Source organism: Amblyomma maculatum, chromosome 5 (genome assembly GCF_055883805.1).
Source record: "Amblyomma maculatum isolate TAMU_Amacu chromosome 5, ASM5588380v1, whole genome shotgun sequence".
In the NCBI taxonomy this organism is placed as follows: domain Eukaryota; kingdom Metazoa; phylum Arthropoda; class Arachnida; order Ixodida; family Ixodidae; genus Amblyomma; species Amblyomma maculatum.
In genome coordinates, this window is record NC_139348.1 from 60,491,899 (window position 1) to 60,506,659 (window position 14,761).

At 42.5% G+C, this 14,761-nt stretch overlaps 1 protein-coding gene across 1 annotated transcript in view; it reads right to left on the bottom strand.

Moving 5' to 3' along the window:
- The window catches only part of LOC146188401 (uncharacterized), an 87,728-nt gene that overhangs the window by 10,682 nt on the left and 62,285 nt on the right, over positions 1-14,761 (bottom strand). The window contains exon 4 of the mRNA XM_084603103.1: positions 341-733. Within this exon, the coding sequence (XP_084459229.1) occupies positions 341-733 (393 nt within the window). The remainder of the gene's footprint in view (positions 1-340; positions 734-14,761) is intronic.

Consider the following 14,761-nt stretch of genomic DNA (forward strand, 5'->3'; position numbering starts at 1 on the left):
TATTACATATCAGAGTGTGTCATTAAATAGTAATGAAGACAAATGCGGCCGAAAGAAAACACACACTTAAAGTTCTCGTCTTAACTCGAGTGTAGTCGTTCTGTGCCAAGGATAGTGAACCTATTGGGAACATTGGGATCTTATATCGATTAACATCAAAGCTGAGACTGTAAAGATAAAGTGCTAATTCACCTATTGGAAAACCCTCACAAAAAATGAAAGCTATTAGTTACATTGTAGTAATTTTAGGTGCCGCAAAGTCATTGGGGTTATGCTGCGGTCAACCACGAACGAAACAGGTCTGAATGCGCAATGTTTTACAGAGCTTAAAATGACATACTTGAAATGTTGGTGACGTCAAAGTATCCGGTTATATCCGCCGGGCTTGTCCATCCTTCATATTTGTCCATGGTTAAGTTGATTTTGAAACGGTCCGTGATATTTCTTCCGAAGGAAAGTGCACCGTTGTATAAAGCGAATGATCCAGGAATGGGAAGCCTGCAGTATGCACCTTGGGTCTGCAAGTACCTAAATTGGCAGACATCCATGCCTTTTATAGCTCGGGTGCCCCTCATGAACATTAGTCCATGTGTTAGGTTGAATCTGAATTGCGTGCCGTTAATGTTGTATGGGTTCCGAATTGCGAAATACTTTTCCGGTAGTATTGGGGCTCCTCTATTTGGGAAAAGTTGATGCAAAACTTTGATCATCACTTCTTTCTTGTATGACGCATCTACGAAGTGAAAATAAGATAGGTAGAGTACAATGGTATGCACGTGGTCACAATCGGAGGTATCATGCGTTTCAAAAAAAACAGTACACTTTCCATGAAGGATATCAAGATTGTAATTTCATAAAAGCATTTAAACTATTGTCTATGCTAGCCGCGGGCTCCATGTACACGAATTACCTTTAACGTTCAAGTTGTTATGGGAAAACATTTCTGGCACATCGATGCGGTTAGCGGAGGTAGAACCTATAGCTGGGCCTAAATTGCTTTCTTGGTATTGTTCATTATGTCGAAGTATAATATTCTAAAATGGCGAAAACTGGTTTTCGCTTAAGAATACAGCAATGCATTGACGAACTGAAGGCCGTCAATACACACATCTAGGCTGAAACTATTCCCTAAAATTTACCCAGCCAGCAATATCGCTTAAAATACCGGCGGTCAAAAGTTTGCTCGTTAACGCTTCCTTTCAGTCACTTTCTCTAGCTTCCCCTTTGGCAGCTAGAGAAAGTGACTGAAAGCAAGCAAGCATGCGTTCTTATCACACCTCTCTACGAGATACGAGTGATTCGTGTATTTTCAGCAATTAACAGTTCTCAGCGAAACTATTTCATTAGGAGCGAACAGAGGGATGCTGATTCAACGAGCATGTAACGCCTATGTTGGACGATAGGCATGTCACACCGCATCGCTAATATGATTAAAATAAACTGGATACGTTTTCATGATTCTTGTTGAAAAAATTGTATTATGTTTCGCATCCTTGAATAAAAAATAGCAAAGTTCAATAGAGAGCTTTTTACTGATCCGCATAATTATTTATCCATTTTATGCACATGATATCGTCTTTGCTACGAAATCAATCGTACGTCCATAAAAGAATTAACCCTCATAATTTCAAAGCTTCATGTCCAAATTTTAAAAATGTTCAATATAGAATGTTTCAGTGTAGAGAGCCCGAATCATTCTAAACAAAATTTTCTATATTTTCGCCTATATTTTAACTCGGAGGCTGTATTTGTGGCTGCAGGGGGCTTCTTGTAAGGAGCAGAATATTTCAGTGCTTAAATAATGATTAAAATAGCGTAACAAATATTTATTTCACTTTGCATGTTATAGAAGATAGAGCTGCGGGAGAATATTTCCTAATGAACTGTATCGCGAAGCCTTAATGTATCAGCCAGAAAGGTGGCCCCAATCCAATAAACGCTGCATAGAGAGCGAGTCCTTCCTAGATCACTTCGACTTGGTGCTTTCAGGTCGAAGTGTGAGTGAAAAGACTGCGAATATTGGGCGCCAACGCTGCGGGTATTAGCAATTTCGGGGTCGAAGCGAAAGTGACAACGAAACGCCGCGTTACCTTGTGTGTATTATGTGATGCCCGCAGAGTGACAAAATCTCTTGGTGGAGCTACCTGCCACACATGTTGTTGTTGTGGCTGTAGGAAGAAAGAAAAGAAAAAATTTGGAGGACGCTTAAGCTTCGCCTTCAAGAGTGGAACGCGATAGCGTTATTGCACCTCGTCGAGAAAGCTTACTGAACGCAAGGGTATTGGGTCATCCTCGCACCGGTACCCGCGCGGCCCGAAGGGGAGAAGCGGGTGAGCGAAGATAGTGATCTAAAGAAAGGAAAGACGCTTGATTCTACAACCTGTGAGGGTGCACGGCGAAACGTCAGGGGCGAGTGGCACGCCACGTGTCGGGGCAGCGCCGCACGTTGCGAGGAGGGGTTCTTCAGTGTTTGCCGCAAGATGGCTCTGCATGTGCGCAGAGCGCAGAAGAAATGTAGCGGAAACGTACTTCATTGCTCGTGTAACTGCGACTTCTGTAAGTAACATGCTCATAATCACCGATATACACTGCAGTATAACGTTCTACGGCATGTTTCTAAGGCAACACAGCATTCACTAGAAGCGCTTTTGTACCGCTTTCAAGCATCGAACTCGTGGCTAAGTGCCGCGTCTCGGACGAAACGTTCAGCCGAGGCCTCAACGACGAACGTCGACAATTTGGTGCTCATGTATACCTCGGAAATAAAGAAAAAAAAACTCGTGGCTGAGTGGTAGCGTCTCCGTCTCACACTCCGGAGACCCTGGTTCGATTCCCACCCAGCCCATCTTGGAACTTGCTTTTTATTTACGAAGTGCATGTTTATTTATGAAGTGCATGCCGGGATTTATCGCTCACTGGACGCCGACGACACCGGCTTTTCTGCGACACGAGCTCCTTAACGCTACCGCGTTAAAATGCTCGGGCCTGCTACTGGCTCTGTAGCTGTGCCACCTTCGCTGCCTCGTGCGGACAGAAGAAAAAATAGAGAAGAAAGAAAAAAGACAGGGAGAGAAAGACGCGCGCCACAACAACCGCCGTCGCGCACTGCCACCGAAGTGGTGGCGGGTGCAATGACGGCCTACAACAGATAAAAATCAGCGTCAGGGCAGCCCCCGCCGCAAGCGGCGGTGACCCACCTGTCCCAGCCCCGTCAGGGCAAGAATCATACGCCTGCTGCTGTTATGTTATCATGTGAATTCGCCTATTATGGTGACGTCTATAGGTTTGCTATGCGCATTACAATTTATGACAAATGTTTTTCTTAAAAATCCATGAAGATCCCAGCTGGTCGAAATAACTCCATAGCCCTCCACTACTTCTCTTTCCCTCTTTGCAATTTCCTGACGGCACGGTTCAGGTGTCAAAAAACAAGTGTGACAGATACTGCGCCTTTCCTTTCCTGGGAGCCAATTATTGTTACTTGTTTGTTTGTGTTTGGGGTTCAACGTCCCAAAGCGACTCAGGCTATGAGAGACGCCGTAGTGGAGGACTCCGGAAATTCGACGCCCTGGGGTTCCTTAACGTGCACTGACATCGCACAGCACACGGGCTACTTCCTTTTTGCCGCCACCGGAAAGCGGCCGCCGAGGCCGTGATTATTGCTATTTTTAATAAAGTATGTTTTATTATATCATCAATTCTATAATAAAGCAATGGGAGTATTTCAGCAATGTTTAAGAAAACATTATACACTGGAAGCATAAACTAAATTCAATATGAAGTTAGTGTAAATTACTGTATAATAATAATAATACATAAATAAAAAATTAAAGAGCACGGGTAGAATATGCATTGGAGTAATGCGAAAGCACGGATCTTGCTGTTGGTCGTTTCCATTTGCTTCTAGGTGCTAATTCCTTTCTTGTTCGCCCATTTTAGTATTCGGTACTTTAAAATGGCGCGCAAATCTTTTCCTATGCCCTTTTTGGCTGTACTTCCAGTTGCGTAACGTCACATTCTCTACATCGCTATAATTCACCTCTAGTTTACCCATGTTAGTATTGAGTACATTCAAATTCCGCGCCAATCCCCTATGCATTTTTTCGGTTCTACTTCCGGCTGCGTAACGTCTCATCTTTGACGTCATATCCATTAAGGCATCCCGTTCTTTCTTTCCGCGTTCACTTACACTTTCCTCCCTTCACTTACGCGCGGTTCAGGTGTCCACAGAACAAGTGTGGCAGATACTGCGCCTTCCCTTTCCTATGAACCAGTTATTCTGATTAACTTATTGACCTAAATATTTTTTCGACTACATTAAGTCATCCTTTATCGATTGAGACCACTCATTAACTTCTACCACTTCTACCCCGCCGGGTTGGCGCAGTGGTTACGGCGCTCGACTACTGTTCCCAAGGACGTGGGATCGAATCCCGGCCTCGGCGGCCGTTTTTCGATGGAGACGAACAGCAATGCGCCCGTGTGCTGTGCGATGTCAGTGCACGTTAAAGAACCCCAGGTGGTTGAAATCTCCGGAGGACTCCACTACGGCGTCTCTCAGCCTGAGTTGCTTTGGGAGGTTAAACCCCACAAACCAAATCTCTAGCACTTCTCAATTACAACTGCCGTGGACTTGATTTTGCGGACACGTTCTGCGTAATGGTCTGCGGACACGACCTGCGGTCAGAAATCTGCGTAGATAGCGAAGTAATTCCTTCGCATTAATAAATGGCAGTCGCAACAGACGCATTAATAATTGTTTGCAGGACAGGAAAGGGGCACTATCTCTCATACTTGTTTCTGTAGACATCTGATCGGCGCCCTAAGGAAAGAGAGGAAGTTGGTAGTGAGAGTCGAAAGAGAGAAAGAATACCCGTAGTGGAGAACTACAGAGTAATTTCGACCACCTGGGGATCTTTTTTGCGCGCTGATATCACACAGTACTGGGACGCCTCCTCCATTTCAGAGAGAGCGCTAGCGCAGCGCGGAACGATCAAACGCGTGGCGTACCGGCTCCATCAATTTTCGGCTGGAGCCGCGGAAATCTACCTCCAACGAAACCTGCGCATCTGCATCCGTGAAGGCAGTAAAATCCGGTAGACACCAATCGTCTCCAGGTACAGTCAATTTTCGACCATTTGGAGCAACTCTTCGCATCCCGACGTTACTAAGGACCTTCCCAGGCAGCACAAAGCATTGGGCCAATGTTGTAAGTACGACGGCAAGCAGTGGCCCTACATTGGGCCAGCCTAACCAGCATGCTCCCAACATAGGACATGCCAGTCAACACAATGTCCAACAATGGCCCAGTCTAGCCAGTGCTCTCCCAGTGTTGGCGCTGCCAGTAGCCAACACTGGCTAGCTTGGGCCATGATGTACAGTGAGTTCCCGATATTGGCACTGCCGTACATACAGAATGTCTATGTTGGACCGAGATTGCCGTTGTTCCTCCAATAATGGTCGCACGGGTTTTCAAACTGGCTATAATGGGCCAAGCTGTCCTGCCTTCCTCCGTCATTGGGTTTTCCGTTTTTTAAAACTGGCTACAATGGACCAAGTTGCCCTGTGTTCTTCCGGCATTGGATGTTCCGGTTTTTAAACATGGCTACAATGGACAATGTTATCCTCTGTTCTTCCAGTATTGGATGTTCAGTTTTTTAAAGATGGCTACAATGGACCAAGTTGTCCTGTGTTCCGCCGTCGTTGGCCGTTCCTTTTTTAAAACTGGCTACAATGAACCATGTTGTCCAGTGTTCTTCCGGCGTTGCCCGTTCAGTTTTTAAAACTGGCTACAATGGACCAAGGTGTCCTGTGTTCTTCCGACGTTGACCGTTCCGTTGTTTTAAACTGGCTGTAATGGACCATTGCAATTTGTCTTGTGTTTTTCCAGTATTAGCTATCCCTGTATGAAAACTGTCCACGATGGACCACTTTTTCCCCTGATCTCGCAAATGTCATTGCCATCCTAAAAACGCAGCTTTAATGGGCTGCCGAAGTGAATATTTTTCGTTGACCATTCAATCAAAACAAATTCTTCATTTTTATGGTTGAATACACGTGCGCTGGACGCCAAACCGCGGCATTTAATTCCGACAACATTCAGCCGATCGTTCGGACCTCACCAAGTACCACGTACGGGACGACAATTACTATAACGCATTCAAGCACGTACCGCTGCAACTGTCTGGATTCGTCTTTTCGGTGCGCTCATATGCGGCGCACCTTTGGGGGTCAGCTATATGTGTTTATGGTTTTAGCCTATTGGCATGCATGCAGATTTCGTCGCAGGCGCATACGTTTGTCGCACAATTATATCTAATGATAGCACGACCGTGCGACCACATATGTATACCCCAGACCGGCTAGCACTCACGACCCAATATGCCCCTATTGGACGCCGATTACATCCCTGCATCTGTACGTAACCTATAGTACAAATCCAGTTGTCAGTGAGAACGCGCATAAAAACTAAATCGTGTCGCCATAGCATGTTCATGTGACATTAAATTAGGGATTAGAAGGTAGCTTTTTCATTGCCGAGAAGGAAAACGTTGCCTCAAATTGAAGGAACAAATGACCATTTTCTCAGCGATTTTTTGTTCTAGCGCTTTTGTATTATCCATAAGGAACTACGCGCAGCATCGTCTGTTTACCTGGAGAAAGAACCGAATACGATGTGTGTACTTTCTAGACGCAATCACTGGAAAATGAAAAGCCGGAAGACTCGCGAGGTTACCATTTTAGTTTTGGGCATTCACACGGTGGTAAAAAAAATGACAGTTTTTCGTGCAGACTGCGAGCATGAAGGCCCCGGTACATTTATATGGCGCACAACATATATATCGCCAATAAACAAAAAAAATAGTTTGTTCCGCCTATTAGTTTAGAGTTTGACCATTCCAACCGCGCTAGGCGGTCGCAAAGGAATAAAAAAAAACTGTACAGGAATGAAAATAATGTGCGCTGTCGAGTCATTCGAAAAAACGAATGCAGCCTACAAACACTGTTTTAATGAGGCAGTTTTCCATGCCCTTTCCAATTCTTTCATTCTACTAAAATGATTTGGAATACGTTGCTTGCTCATTGAACGTTATCGTCTTTTTGTGCAATCCGTGTTAAGATGAAGGTGATTGCGAAAAACGTCTGTGTATTGCCTGATGCCACAGCGCTTCAGGACATCGACGGGCACAAAATTGATTCTGAATCATTCATTGCTGTGTCTGTCACCGTCGATTTGCGAAGTCGAGACAAAACATGAGCGAAGAAATATTGTTACAGCTGGAGAATGATGAGGACGAAGTGGCGCGCTCGTTTGTGGAAGATTAAGAAAAAGAAGTGCGTCGAATGGGCGGCCCTCGTAGCCTGGCTCCTTGGCTGTTCCTCAATGTATATATCTTTAATCCTCTTTTGTAAATATATTTCTCCATGTTACAAAAGTATATGCCAAAATTTAAAAACATTGAACAATTCACAAATTCCGTAGAATGTTCAGAACAGCGCGGTGCGCTATAATTGGACAAAGGCTTTATCGATGTGGCCATAATTACTTGCGCACCAAAATTATGCAAGGATGTGTTAATGGTTTTGAAAGCTGAGGTAGTGTAGAATAGGTGGAAAAAGTTTAAACAATGTGAAAACTGTTTTTGTTTTCCTAAAAATTTTCAATGTTTGCTGTTTTCTGTAAATTAGCGCGATCGTATCTCTGTATCCAAATGTCATAAAAATATGAGCTTTAGCTGTTTGCGGATAATTATACTGAGAACATATTGTGGAATTATTGCTGCTCTACCATGAACCTTTTCTGAAATAAAGGCCTGCAAATTAGGAAAATTTTCGTTTCCTGGGCCGATGTTTAGAATTTTTATAAAAACATCTACTCATACCCGAAAAGCGAACATTAACTGAATACAAATAAAAACATGTATATATTTAGTCGGATAATTTCAGCTAGCTAACTTGAGCATAATTTGTATAATCTATGACCAAAGTTGGCCAGAATAGAAGAGAAGCTCGGAACTCCGCCTCTTTGACATTATTAATCAGTCATCACGCAACAGTATATAATATTTTGAAGTAAATATAAAAGGTCGAACGACCATCCTTTGTTCGATCATAGGTGGCGAAAGGGAGGGGACGCGCGCATTTGTCGATGCACCAGCTGTATGGATTTACGCAAGAATGTGGATGGTAGATGGGGAGGCTTTCTATTTTTTTAGAAAATGTTTGTCCGTGGTTGGCTTGAAGAAACAATGCGTTTGCGAACACACAAAACAAAACTATTTATTAGAACTCGACTCGAGCGGTGCGCGCTGGCGGCCCCTCATCGGCACGGTCCGAAGTCACGGCTGGCCGGTGCAAGCAGAAGAGGGCTGGGTAAAGGAGGAATGGAATGTTGAGAGGGTCGTTGGTCCTTCGTTCCCACGCGCAGCCCTTGCGAACACAACACCGCGGCGGGAATCACGCGCTGGTTGAGCGGGTCGTTGTTCCCCCTCGCCTACGTGTCTACGTGCAAGACACAACAGACAGCATCCCCAGCTGCGCTGCTGTGCGGCCTCCTCCCGAAGCGTTCATTTCAGAGCTTGTTGGAGGCGCTACAAGACTTGTGACAGCTTCTTAAACCTTTCTTTAATTTCTTCCCTCATTAATTTTCTTTTTCATTGTGCTGTGCATAATTTTATCTTGTGCCTATACATGTCCATGTGCTCCGGTTGGTGCTTGCTGCATATCAGTGAATAGCTGAGCTGTGAAATGTCGCCGGAGTACGGATTACAGCAACGGCGGGATACCATCGGCATTATCAGACTCAGTGAACGCCGTCATCTTAGACCGTGAGTATATATCTTTGCAGCATGCCATTGCTTCATAATTGGTTCTGTATAATCTCCTACCAGTCCCAAATGTTCTCTTTCCTTATTCTCCTCGAAACAACTGCGCGAAGCATGACTTCAAGCACTAAGCGAATTTTCGTCCGGGTTACATGCAAGCAAGTGCGTGGACTTATTTGCTGGCTACGATATGAATAGCATTTGCGCCGAAAATAGAGGAGCCGTGCGTAACAGGTGTGTATGCCACCAACACGTGACAGAACACTGCAGGCAGCCATTTGCGCAGTTTTTTGACTGTGCAGCGCGCCGCAATCAATTAGTAACCAGATACTATGCGCCCGGCTTTGTACATATATTTTGGACAGCCTCTCTTCTGCGCGCAGGAAGCCATGTTCACACAGTTTTTGGATTTTGTTAAGAGTTAAGGGCAGTTTTTTGTTTTCAGATGTACAGACGAAGTTTTGAAAACTGTTCGTGCCGTCTGTGCAAGCGAATTTTACAGTGGGGCAGACATGTGCGTGATGCCGCTTGATGACTAGGCTATAATTAAGTCATAATGAACCTCCACTTTTATAATGGTTAATATCATATTGAGGAATTGAAAGCCGTGAACAGCGCAAGTGAGCCCCTTTTCAAAATTTTCTTAATCGACGCCCCCCTTCTGAGCACGTGCCTTCAGGTGAGGGCGTTATCACAAAGCGGCGACAATAGGAGAGCGATTTCGCAGACGCGCTTCGAGGGCGGGGGAAAATAACAATACAAGCAAAAAGGCACATCAGCCGTGTGTGCACTGCTTCCCTGTCACTGCAAAGTAAACAACGTGCACGCGGGACACAATGTACAAAACATTGACGGCCGGTATGAGGGAACCATATCGTCCGAAATATATTGCTCGCGAAGCGCTCGATGACGGCGCGCACTTTCATGCGAAATGGGACAGGACGTCAGGTCCGCCTGTTCGGCAATTACAGCTCTTTGTACCTCACGTGCCGTACCGTATGCATGAAGTGCACGCCATAGCCATCGTGCAAGAATGTTGAAACCGAAGCAGCGATCCACGTATTCTAATTCTATAGGAAATCATTTGGGAGTAGAAAAGAGCAACTTAATATGATGTGCATGGTTCTTTAATGAACGATATGTATAAATGGACGGTTGAATAGTTACAGTAATGGAGTGTTCCGCTAGAATTGTTTACGGCCCTGACCGCAATAAACATTACTCATATTGCTCTTAGCTTTAAGCTCTGGCCTATCTAAAGAACCGACTGGCAGTGACAGATTGTTTACAGCTGTTGATCAAAAGGTAGGCCATCATGCTATTATTGCAGGCATATTTGCTTCTTTTTGTACCTCTGTTTACTAAAACTTAATTTTGTTCCCCATTCCTAGGGACGCTGCACCTCTTACAACACTCACTGTTCAGTCGCTTTTATTCAAGTATACAAAAAGGAGGAAATGCGCATGCACTCATAGGATAGCCTGTCTTTCCGTTAACAGCTGCAAATAACACGCCACTGCTCCTCGGTACCTTGGATGAAGTTTTCAATAGGGTTACCTGAGATGCCTAGCAATTGCTGTAATATTTATACCAATCACTGCAGTGAAACAGAAAGGTAGCACTGCATGACTTTAACTGCTGCATGCACCTATAAACGTGCCTTAATTTATTGCCTATTCTTATAGACGCCGGACCTCTTACTATAGGCTTTGTTCAGTAAGCAACCGCCTTTCATTGCTTCAATTTCTATCTCTCCACCACTTTCTTGTTGCTCTGGGTGTGATCATTTGATTTCATTGTTCAAATCATATTGTTTTATCATGTGTGAATGATTTAGCCTGCACATACATGCTTTCATTTTTTTAGATGCCCATCGGGAGCGTTTTCTACGTAGAAGTGGATCGATTGAGTTGTATCACTGGTGCGAAAACCGACAACCCCCAGAAGATATGTGTCCTGTGGTTGGAAGGGCAATAAAGAAGAAGAAAATCAGCGGAAAAGCCTGCCAAAAAAAAGGTAGCACTGCATCACTGTAACTGCTGCATGCGCCTTTAAATATGCCTTATTTTTATTGCCTATTCTTATAGACGGTGGACCTCTTGCTATTGGCTTTTTGCAGAAAGCAACCGCCTTTCATTGCTTCAATTGCTGTCTCTCCACCACTTTTTTGTTACTTCGAGTGTGATCCTTTGATTTTATTGTTCAAATCATATTATTAAATCGCCGGTGAATGACTTCGCCTACACATACATGCTTTCATTTTTTTAGGTGCGCAACGAGAGTGTTTTCTACGTATAAATGGATCGATTAAGTTGTATCACTGGTGCAAAAACCAACAGTTCGGTACCCCCAGAAGATTTGTGTCTTGTGGGTGGCAGGGGTATAAAGAAGAGGATAATCAGTGGAAAAGCCTGCCTAAAAACTTACAAAGATGGCGCAAAAGCGAAATGCTGATCAGGGTTAGAGTCTGATTACTTCTGTTATCCCATTTCACTTGCTAGGTGATGTGACATATATGAAGCACCTTAGCATAATTTGTGGTATACTCACTGAAAATTGTGTAGACATTAACTTTTTCTCGTTCAATTATTTTGAGTGACGCACGAATTGGAATAAAACGAAGTCATCCACACGTCTAATGCCCATAGACCTTAGATGCGTGGATGAGCTCATTAATTGTGTTCCTATGTGAGCATGCAATAGTTTGTCGAATATATTAATATGTTAAAAGTTGATTTTTTTACTGTTAACCGGAGTAATACATATGCTCCATATCATAGCATTATTCGCCTGTAGTTTGTATCTGCTCTTTCCTAAATTGTATTCTACAAAGTATACGTGTGTCATCTCGTACGTCTATTTAACTAGCGAACAATTTGCAATCGAATCCCTTTTGTGATGTTTCAGCTACAAATAATGTATGACAGTTGTGACAATATAGGTAGCTTTAGGTATAACATATAGCGCGAAAATCTTTATTATATGCGATGATACTTTTATTCACCGCATTGGCTAAACCAGCCTGCTGAAGAGACGAAATGAAAACAAATATGGATGTCTTCGGACAGGAACAGTAATCGTGGTGCCATGACCATTTTTTAAATTAAATTTTCATATGTCGTGGGCTAATGTCTCGACACAAAGGAATGACCCTTAGGTTTGCCAGATGCGGCGTAGTATTCTCGAAAAAAAAAAAAACGCCTCTCACTAAAGCTGGAAAACGCCGTTTTTGTCGTTTCAAAAAGTTGCACGTTTGGAGGCCAGCTGGTTGCGTAAAATTTTGTCATCCACTGTTTTTTACTCACCGCATTTGGGTAACGTTTACTTGTATAAGAAGTATTAAAAGTGTGTTTCATTGATGCAGTTGATTTAGTAAAAAATCGCAAACTTTGCTTCAAGAACAACGCGCTACAAAAATGTTAATGTTCAACCTTACATACTGGCGTGACGCATTGCGTTGTTTGCACTAAAATATTCTGTGTTTATTACGCAGGTCATACTGTTAATTTAAGGCAGAATTTGGAGCTCTAAGCTGCTATGTGTGTTCTCTGTAACGCCACCAAAAGTATTATGCTGGAAAGCGATTTGCTTAAGATTGTAATTATAAAAATTACACATTGAAAAATCATCTTCAAAAATATAGTATTGTTAGTGGTGGTCAAAGCTTACAAATGGAATAATATATTAATAACCTAGATTGAATACTATTGCACCTAGCAATAAAAAAGAATGCAGGACAGAGAAAAAGTTCAGCCTTCACTTGCGTTCTGCCATGAAATTGACAGAAATAGTGAATTAATACCATTTTAAGCTATATTAAGTATTTTGTCCAGAAGCAGAAAAACGGTGTTAAGCGCTGACAATGTTTTAAATTTTACTTAAGGTAAAATGTAACTAAATTAAGCAAATACTAAATTGAAGTTTTGATGCCTATTCCATAAGGGGGAGCCATATAAGCACATCTATAGAACAAAAACAAGCATTTTTATATTTCTAATATTACATTTTGCAGAATTCAATATATTTACTGACTCAAATTAACAAAGTACTTTGCATTGTTTCCACAGATTTTGATAAAAATTGATGTTGCAGCCGTTTCTTCAATTCTAATCAGTTTTCCTTATTTTACCATTTTCTTACTTTTGTCCAATTTCAAAATAATATGCAGATACACACACAAATCTAGAGCTTCAAATTTTTTCAGAAATAAAGAATGGAACCTAGATAATGTAGAAAAATAGTTTCTGTGCCAAGATATTATTGGATCTTGCAAGAATGCAGGCTGAGTTTGGCCATTATCAGCACAAGCACTCGGTTTAATATTTAATGTTATATTTTTAAACAGTATAACGCAACACTTTTTAGTCCGTGATATTTTTGAGGTACTGAAGATTTTTGAGAGGGATTTGAATGAAAATCGAAGATGATCTTTTTTTAATTGCAGCAAATTCGCCCTTTACTGCTGTTTTCGAATTCTGAGCAATTTTGATGCGTTGTGGAGAACACACCTAGTGGTCTGGAGCTCCAGATACTGCCTGGAATTAAGAACATGCGTCAGGAAGTGAAAACATATTTAGTGCAACCAACCTAATGCATCATATGCCAGTACATAAGGTTAAAAATGAATATTTTTGCAGCGTATCGCTCCTGAAGAAAAGTTTGCGATTTTTTAATAACACAACTGCAAAAACAAAATAGGTTTCTAATAGTGCTTGTAAATATAAAACCTGCATATATTTAGTGAGTAAAAAAGAGCAGATGACAAAATCATGGTATCCAAACTTGCAACATTTTGAAATGGCAAAAGCAGCGTTTTCTACCTCTAGAGATATACCATACAATTGTTTTTTTTTCGAGGAAACTACGCGTATCTTGAAAAACTAAGGTTAATTCTTTTGTGTCTAGATACTTGCCCACCACATATAAGAATTTCATTGGAAACGAAAGATAGCCATGGGACCTCGATTATGTTTCTTATCTAAGGCACCCATAATACGCTGTGAGAAAGCCAATATCAAGGGCTTTTTTTAATATTCCATATTTCGAACGGTTGTGCCATCTAAGAAAATTAGAAAGCTAGGCACACCTTAGGTGTAGCCAGCCCTCACTTTCTGTTACAGCTGCATTTGCTAAGCTGAATTAATGCGTTGATTACTTTATTTTAGCCACGAATATAGCGCTATTACGCGTCAATTTTAAAGAAAGGCCGCAGTGACGCGATTCCTGTAGAATTTGTAAGTGAAATCTGTAAACCTTACAAATCTACCCATATATATGATCTCTTGCAGGTTTTATTCAAGCTACATTACACCTGCTGCGCCCCATAGCTTGAGCCAAGGGTTTTAAATAAACCATTAGAAACGGACGATGGAAACCGGTGGTGCATTGCTGGCAGCCACTTAGGACAGCGCAGAAAATTTTTATTTTGTACGTGGGGAAGTGAGGTTATTCGCTTCAAGTACTAAATATTCACTTTAGACAATAAATAGGACTTACAGAGTCGGTGAGCACGTTCGGAAACCCCTGTTTCAATATTTGCGGTTAGAAACCTCATGTGTACCTTTTTTTCCAGCTGTAGATAAATTCTGGGTTATGTAGATACCGAAACCGTTACCAGCCCATTCGCGCACCTCAACTGTGCAGCTCACAACATGATTTTGAGCGGACAAAACAACCTGCCGCTAAGATTGCTAGCCCCATGCATGAGTAAGGGTGATATGCTGGCGATGGTTGCTTCGCGTCGGCCCTTTGACGCACATGAAGGCTCGAGTTACAATGAACGCGCCGAACTTTGCAATGCGGATAATGACTACAAAGCGGTAAGGATATAAATGAGTTTAACAGTATTTTTCAGCTGTAAAATACAAATACAGTCTTGTTGGACGATGTGCTGGCGCGGACGAAGAAACCATAGGCAACTTGTATGTCTAACGCTA